Source organism: Augochlora pura, chromosome 5 (assembly GCF_028453695.1).
Source record: "Augochlora pura isolate Apur16 chromosome 5, APUR_v2.2.1, whole genome shotgun sequence".
Lineage (NCBI taxonomy): Eukaryota > Metazoa > Arthropoda > Insecta > Hymenoptera > Halictidae > Augochlora > Augochlora pura.
In genome coordinates this window covers 16,611,232-16,620,950 of record NC_135776.1, presented here as the reverse complement: position 1 = coordinate 16,620,950, position 9,719 = coordinate 16,611,232, and the positions used below count along the sequence as shown (strand labels likewise).

At 33.5% G+C, this 9,719-nt stretch overlaps 1 protein-coding gene across 1 annotated transcript in view; it reads left to right on the top strand.

Moving 5' to 3' along the window:
* Window positions 1–5,801: 5,801 nt before the first annotated feature.
* The window catches only part of LOC144470082 (metabotropic glutamate receptor 8), a 37,338-nt gene continuing 33,420 nt past the window's right edge, over window positions 5,802–9,719 (top strand). The window contains exon 1 of the mRNA XM_078180895.1: window positions 5,802–5,948. Coding sequence (XP_078037021.1) covers window positions 5,802–5,948 — 147 coding nt within the window. The remainder of the gene's footprint in view (window positions 5,949–9,719) is intronic.

The window sequence follows — 9,719 nt, the reverse complement described above, 5'->3', positions numbered from 1 at the left end:
TTCGTTCGCTACGCTTACCGGGCACACTGTAATTAATCGTTAATTGATTCGACGAGTTTTGTTGGAGTAAAATGTGAGGAAAATAAAATAGTAAACAAATGTTTAAATTAGGTGTCTGTTTGTTAGAATTTGTTGTTACGAATAATTGTACGTTGTTGTACTTGAATAACGCGGTAATTGTGTAATTCGATTACGCTACTTGTTACGGGATAATTATTTGTTTATGTATATAATTGTAGTGTATAGTCATAATATAATGTTACAATGATATTACGAAATAATTGTAATATAATATTATACTCATTTGTTTATTTTACAACATATGATACCCGAAGATAATTATAATATAATACTGTAATAATATTATAACATAAATTTAATATAATGTCATAATATACTCATAATATAGTTATAATATAATATTATAATATATTTATGTATACGTATATCATTAAAAGAAAGTCGAAATATATCGAATAAACTAAAATTAGCTAATTAAATATTGGTTTCATTATTATTTAATTTTTTATTGATATCGTCGAAACTGTCGCAAACTGCCTCGAATAATAACCCGGAGATTTGTTAATCAGGCCTTTGTCCCCCACAGAAAGAGAGTCGAATAATTACAAAAATATATTCTGCAATGCTTTCAGAATAAAAGAATTTAATTTCGAAATTGCGAAAGCTTTAAAATTGATTCATATGTAGGGCAGGCTCTTTTGTTGGTTGTTCGACCGATTTCGAGCTCCGGGGGAATTATTTTTCCCGGAGAGTAACAATTTAGACGATTGGTCCTGAAAAATTGGAACCGAAAATTATTACATTATAGTTTTGCAAAACTCGTATATTTCGAACTTTGATAATGAATATTATACAGGCTCGTTCATCGTATATTACTACTTTGATTTACACGATGTATAAACAAAATTAACAATGTTAATAAAAGGGTTTTTTTCAATATCCGTAAGTAGTATAATATAGTATAATAATAGTGGTGTAACATCATTCAACAAGATATGTTAACTGATACAATAATATATATATTCTTATTTTATAATTTATATAGACATTCATATATCCTCTTCACATATATCGAAAAATAAACAATTACTTTTATTAAAGTAAACTCCACGCAAATCATTTTCCTCTAGTAAATAATAAAAATCATATAAACCAAAGTGACAATTTATGTTATACCATTGCCTACAAGGTACAGTTACTTTATACTATAATACATCACCGGTTCATCTTTAAAATATTTAAATAGACGACGGATGGTCGTAAATTTTTCGAATTATTCCGACTATTAATCATACAACGAGCAACTTAATGAAAATATTCCAAAGAGAAGATGAATCTGAACCGAAAATCACGGCGTCATCACGCCGTCAAAGATGAGTTACGATGAGAAACGGCGAATGCAAAGGCGCGGCGAAGAAGGGAACTCGATGGAATATTTGTTGACGGATGACTCTGCGACAGTCTGGGTTCTGGGTAGTACTTTCCCAGATAGTTCCTCGTTTCCGGCAATTACTGTGAGCCGCTCAGAAAGGCGGGAAAAGGCTTTACCCGATAAATCAAACCGTCGCGCATTTCTAACAGCACTTTCTTCTCATTTGTCGATTTACTCTTGCCATGTTACGAATCTCAAACTGGCAAATCGCTGGACTCCATTTGAACGAGCCTATTTGTTTAAACTGTTCTAGGATGTGATATGTTATTATATTGTATACTGTACTATACTGTGTTATGTACTATAGTATACTGTACTGTACTGTGCTATGCTATGCTATGCTATGCTATACTATACTGTGCTATGCTATACTATGCAATTCTATGCTCTATTATACTATACTGTACAATGCTATACTATGCTATACTATACTATATTATGCAATGCATTGCTATGCTATACTATACTATATTCTGCTATGCTATGCTCTACTATAGTATACTGCGCTACGCTCTACTATAGTATACTGCGCTATGCTATGCTATAGTATACTGCGCTATGCTATGCTATAGTATACTGCGCTATACTATGCTATAGTATACTGCGCTATGCTATGCTATGCTATGCTATCCTCTACCATACTACACTATATTGTTATATTATATTAACATTATGACCATTTACTATTTATAAAAATAACAAGACTACATTTATTTACACTCTTGACCATTTCTAGTACAATCTAAATATAATCAAACGAATTTATTCAGCAATTCTCAAGAAGAAACTTCTTAATTTGAAAATTACAAAAATTAAATAAATTAAAGGTGCTTCCAACGACGTTTGAACTTGGGATAATCGTTAAAAATCATTGACAAACAATATTCTTGTGAATTATGGTCTCGAGAAGATCGTAAGCTGACCCCGTTATCGAAATAATTCTGTAACTCGCAATCTTTCCGTGAAACTCTCGCCAATGCCTGACTAAGGAAGCATTTGGCCTTATCTGTCGCTTCTCGATGAACTCGTCTGCAATTGTCAACCTTTATCCGCAATCTGATCATCGCCCACCGAGTTTACTTCCACTTCAAACAACTGGTTAGCTCTTTTACCTTTCAGCCATTTACAGCCGTACGTGCTCAAGACCCGAGATGATAAATATCGGAGGCAACTTGAACAACTTGATTTCCGATAAATTCGTCGCTGCTAAATGCAGGTGCATTCTGACGTCAGTTGTATATTAAGCGCGGGAATAAAGGTGCTGAAATCAGTCGATAATATAAGAAAATCGATAATTAATCGAACTTTAAACATTGGAGACTGTTTTATCTTCCCAATTAATGTCGTACATAATAAATAGTATTTTCAAGATAACAAATGATATTTTCATTATTAAAATTTTATTCTGAGTCACTTGCAACCCTACGATTGTCGCCTGTGCCGAAAAATGCAAGGGGATTGTTCTATGGTGAAGAACAAGATTTATGGTGCACGAGAAGCCAACTATTTTATATTATATAAAAATAACAAAAATATGTTTAGCTACAATGTATGACGGTAGGTCATTATTATACAGTATGCCACACAGGCTGTTATACAGGGTCTGTTGTAAAAAAAAGTCCAGAATAACAAGATGCACCTAAATTATTCTTATCTGACATAGCAATAGACAAAAGAATAATAAATTCGTTATATTGATTTAATTGTGAGAATACAGTTCTCGTATATTTTATAAATATTGTTCAATTACTTTATATTCATCTCAATATATTCTACTATTGATTAACAATAATTGTGAAGGTCAACTTTGTTTTTTTAAATGCATATATACAATATTTCTTGCACATTTAGCTAGAAATTGCATTAATTAAATTAATGCGATTTTAAATTTAACTAGATATCGCATTAAAACCTACTATTACGCACCGTCTAGCTGACGATTGTTTGGACATTTATGAACGGACACCCGGTATACAGATCTCCAAAACTATTAACCACGGCTCCGAATTAAACCATTGCACGTAGGATTTGCGTAACTGCCGGCGAAGTGATTTATTTTACAAAATAATTTCGTCGCGGTGTCGCGCGCCCCGAGTGGGTACAGTAAACGTTAATGATCATTCCGGGAACGAAATTTACTAGCACGGAAACGTTAAACGTTGACAACTGTGAAGGGCCAGACATCGGAGATACGATCTCTCCGATTCAACTTGATAATACTAATGTAACTGCGGAGTAGTGACGTATTAAGCGCGACACAATGGCAGCAAATGCCGGAATTATCCTCGGCGTGTACACGGTTTGAGCTTAGGAGCCTCCGCTGCGTTCGAAGATCGCACGTGCAAGATCACAGTCCCATTCTTTAAGATCTTAAATTCCTTTCTTTAAGATGTTGTTTTGTTTTAATCCCTTGCACTGCGAGAGCTTCGCTTTTTCATAGATTGTTTAATGAATTAATTACTCTGACTTCTGAAGGAAGACAAAATCATTTAACTTCCTTTTTTAAGATGTTTTATTTTAATTCCTTGAACTATAACAACGTTCCAGACATAACCTGTTATATATATTATCTATACATAACCTATTGATTATGAATTTCACGTATTTCTTCTAAGTGGAAATAAAATTTGATTCACCTGAAATTGAAATTTAATAATGTTGAAATCTAAGTATAAAATAAATTCTGCTGTTATTTTAAGGATATTATTAAGAATGAGGCAGTGTTAATTAGTATAGCTGTGAGAAAAATAATTTAAGGGGTTGAAAGCTATAAGAATACTTTTTAGAGTCGCTTTATGAAGAAATAGTTTAAAATAATCATAAATATATCCTAACAAGCTGTTAATATTGCTTCTAAATATGCAACAATTTATTGGTTCTTTAATAAATTCCTGCAAACTTATTAGAAACCATAGGAAAAATATTAAATACGAAAGCACAGGATTTGATCGATTTAATAATTATAATATTTAATATTAATTCAGATCTATATAAATGCTAATATTGGAAAAAGAAATCTATTAAATTCTTTCTTATATTTTTCATCTTTCGATAAAAACGTCGATCGAAAATATCTCTTCTTCTATCCGATTTAATTATTTCTTACGACGTTCTCCTATTAATTAGTTTCGTCTACAAAATACTTCGCGTTTCGAGTTTCCTTCGGTTTCTCTTTCGTTGCCGGCAAAACAAACAGTTCGCGCAAGAACTTTAATTCCCTAAATCAGTCAGGGTTAGCTGAACCAACCGGCAAGAAATCGTGAAAAACCGCCGCGGCGTTCCCGCCCGGACTTCCACGCGGTCATAATTGGTGAGATCTCATATAACAAGCCCAAGGTCTTCTAAAAACACTCGGATCGGAAGTTCCGTAGTAACGTGAGCCGTTGCGAAGTTAAACGAGTTTACTTCGAAACTTTCCGATGACTAAAAAGATAAGAGATTTTTCAAGATTGATCGGAACTTCTCGCGTGCTAAACCGGACGATATAATCCGGGACCGTCGTCTCCCGATACAGAAACTTCCGTAGAAATCAATTTCTTTGTTAGAAAATTTTCAGCGATCGAAGGCGTGTCGCGGAAGACGCAAAGTGAACTCGTAGTTCCAAAACATTTTAGATCTTGCGTCGGTTCTTTATAATTAACAATTATTTGGTAACATTTTGAATCGATGAGAAAACGATTTTTGGAAAAGGGGCGATCTTGATATAACTATGACGAAGGTTAATCAAATATAAGTAATCCTAAAAAACTAGTTTTTGTCCGGTTTTCTGGAAAAGTCCGGAAATAAAACATTCCTCAGATCATTTGGAATAACTCTTTCCTTTACAACAATTTCCACCGAGGCGTGGTTAAGGAGTTATTAACGAAAAACAGTGACCAATAAGAGGCGAGATAAGATGGCGCGCGACGACCGAGCCTATCAGCGGAACTGGGCGTCGCCCGCTTGGTAGCTAGCCGAGCTCGGCTGTCATTAGTCACTGTTTTTTGTTAATAACTCGTAAACAAAGCTTCGGATTGGATTTTCACCGAGGAGAAAGTTACTTGAAATCACCTCAACTACCATTTTTGATTGCAATACATTTTTGGGACACCCTGCGTAATATATTATATTTTCACACATTGCCATTGAAAATGTAATAAATTATTTTGGGAACATAGCAAATCAACAGTTCATTTTACGAATCAATTGTTGATCTTCTATGTGCATAAAACTTTGACTAAAAGTAAAATGAATTACTATAAGTTATTGAGAATTCATATTATTAAAATAGCTTTGATATATTGTTAATACTGACTGTTCCTTTATTATTTTTCAGAATTAAAAGGCACTTTAAGCTTCAATGGTCAAGATGACCGCTGAGAACATATTAAGATGGATATCGTACACTCTCATTGTGAGCGAATGCCACAACTGGAAAGGACACGACGACGGTTCGAAGCTGATACGGATCAATGGCGACATTATCCTAGGTGGAATTTTCCCCATGCACGAACAGGTATGTATAATGTATGAGCCATCCATTTTAAAAGTGGTCTAAGTCCGTCTTCCGGAAATATCGAGCTGGCTACTTTAATATTTACATATCTATGATATACGTACATAATTTTATATTTATACATATATATAATATTATATTATTTAATTATATATATGTAATATTATATTATTTAATTTTATATATACGTAATATTATATTGTTTAATTTTATATATAAATATATATATATATATATATATATATATTATATTATTTAATTTCGTATATATAACATTAAATAATTTAATATTATACTATATATAAAATTATTATTATTATATTACTATATACATAAATTTTATATTAATATAATAACCCTCAGAACACAAAAGCATTGCATTATCACGTCATCAATACTTTTTATGAAAACACAAAATCCATAAATATCTGAACTCTTAAATAAATCAGCATTAGAGATAAATGGCTCATGTATGCATGGTGTCATATATCACATAAATAATACGAATAACGAATAAAAGTTGATATACGAGGTATCCGCAAAATTATCGCAGAAATTCATAGTAATCGAATTTCGATTAAAAATAATTTGAAACAATTGAAACAAAAATTGATTCGATACATAACGTACGTCTATTCAACAATCGTTCATTCGTTCATGGAAACATTAAACATATACCAAACTAAAATTGTACAATAAAAAGCGTAATAAAAATTGTAAATTATTCCAAAACTCTAATAAAAAATCCGGTTTCCAGATTTCTCTTCCTTTTCTGGAAAATAAAATAGTACGATGCAAATAAAATAAAACGATGCAAAATTTAAACAAGCACAATCTAATGAATTTTTTTAAATGACACAAATCGGTAAACTTTTATTTCAACTCTTCCATTTAACTCGGCGTTGAAAAATCGCGGGACTTGGGTCGCGCGTTACGTCGGATAATAACAAGACCCATGGTAAATCTGCAACCCCATACGACGAGTCGGATCGTCGTGAAACTCTACCCAAAGACAGATGAGACCATCGGTCACACCTTCCAATCGAAGAAATAGCCGGAACGTTCGCAAGCTCGAAGAATAAAGAAAATTACACGGCGTGCAGATTCTGCAGAGATTCAGCGCCAATCGCGCATTATTATTCCACGGCCATAAATTCCATTAGTTACTAATTCTGTTTATGCGGACTACAAAAGAGCTCGAAAATCCAAACTGTCCCAGCAGTCCGCGCGATTTGTGTTACGGCAGGCTGTTCGAAGAGAGAACAAACATTTGCCGAACCATGAATTTGCCGGCGCAGTCGTCAGCATAGAGGGAATAGGCGAATGTTTTAGGGCATTCGGTGTCCGATCCCTGACATTCATTTTCAGGACAATATTTACATCGACACGGTTTCAATGGCCTGATTTTTCTCGACGTCGAACCATGTCTGCAAGATATTACCCCTTTATACCATGGAACGACACCCTTACAATTTTTCAGCGTACATGATGTTGCGGGGTTGGGGGTTGCTCAAAACAAAATCTGGGTAATCGGAATGTTATTTATTACTGTTATTATATATTATTATTATTTTACCATATGTTATTATTATATTGTTATATATTATTATTATTTTACTATATGTTATTATTATATTGTTATATATTATTATTATATTATTATATACTTTTATTATAGTACACATTATTATATTACTATTATATTATTAACTTAAATAAACTTAATGAGTATATTTAACTTAATTAAAGTATATTAATGTTGTTTTCGAATGTTTTTTTTTTTTAATATTGAGTTTATTTGTAAGAGATTGAATTAGCAATTGGTCTATGCCAGTTTTACTATAGTTATACGATTTTATATGAATTGAATCTTTGAATGATGACGTACGAGTATAAATATAGTCTTCTTTATAATATAGCTTTTGAACCATAAGTTCGAATATAAATATAGTCTTTGAACGATAAGGTACGTGTATAAATATAGTCTTTTTTATAATATAGTCTTCATACCATAAGTTCGACTATAAATATAGTCTTTAAATGATAATGTTCGAATATAAACATAGTCTCTTTTATAACATACTCGTCGAGTGAGAAAGTTCGAATATAAATATAGTCTTTATTATAATCTAGTCTTTGAATGATAAGGTTCAAGTATCAATATAGTTTTCGAACGATGAGGTTCAAATATAAGTTATAGTCTTTGAATAAAAAGGTTCAGATCTAAGTATAGTCTTCGAATCATAAGGTTTGAATATAAATGTCTTATATTTTTTTTGTAATATAATCTTTGAATAATAAATTTCGATTAAAGATACAGTCTTCGAACAATAAGATAACAGATGAACGAATGCCAACGTAACCTCTAAATTATAACATACTCTTAGCACGATGCGAAAATGCAACTACGTTGCGGTATAAATATGTCGTCCATCAAAATTCCATTTTTGAGGTAGCTTATCGCACGCCGGCTTCTCATCCGCAGCTCATATCTAAGAAAAACGTCGACGTTCCGCTTCACCATACTCCACCCTGCTTCTAGATAATAAAGAAAAAGTTACAAGAAAAATCGTCGTCGTCGATATCACCGCGGATCTTTATGCAAAGTAAAAGTAATCTTTTTTCTTCGTGGCGACCGACGAGCAGAGGGCGTGCGCGAAAAATCCTTTCATTCTCAAACAATTTCAGCCAATTAAAGAACAATGCGCATCCACGCCGGGGGATGCTTTTATACAACTCTCGACGGTTTTAAATAATACCCGACCGTTCTAGTAATAAACGCGTTAAACTCGCAGTCCAGTTATCGCGGGATACGCACCACCCCGCCCAACTTATTTTTCACCATAAATCGGAGTGCATGCAAAATGTATGAAACCCGGGATGCACTTCCATTAAACGGAAGAAACATGCAGAATACATGAACTTCGGTGCCGATAAAGTCCGCGCGAGGTACAACGTTCGCGTGCCCTGCTGTTTTATAGATGTAGACACGATATCAAAAATTTATGCGTGATCGAAATAACATCTCCGAGTGGTATATGTATATATGCGTGCCTGTACGTGCGTCGTCGACGGTGCCCCGCGACGCGTTAAATTTACGACGGCACGCAGAAATGAATCAGACCTGCAATAAATGTTCCTCTTGCCAAATGTTCCCCCGTCTTGCAACGCGTCGCATTCTGCTACCAAACGAAGTCGAATAAAAAAACAATCAGCGGAATTCACCGTATATAGTTTACTTGGCCGTGCTCGAGCTCTGCTTTGTGACGTAGCTCTGTGACGGTTTTTAAACTAAATGAACTCGACCAGAGGTTGCGCGCGAGTTTGACACGCGGAGTCCGTAATCTGTGCTTGTAAAATAACCGTGGCTAAAGATTTATTCTGAATTATTCTGTGCTTTATTTTTGTTTATCTTGTTCGTAACATTTTGTTTGTTATATAAAAATTGGGCAGAGTAAAGTGAAAGGGAAGGAAATCTTTTTCATGAGATGGTAGTGCGTGACGTTGTTAGTGTGATGAGCTTAAAATATGGAATTAATAAATAATACTCCTCCGTTTTCGGAAAACATCAATTTACAAAAATAACACTATTTAGTAAGATAAACGCGTCTGACCATGGCATGCCAATATTACTTTGCATCGAACGCGCGACGCGTCCCCTAATTCAATTTTCTCGAAAACAAATTCTTTGTTATATTTGTTCAATGAATATTTAATTCCTACGCCTGGCAGATAATTTGTTATCCTTTAAATTGATGTTTATACTCTATA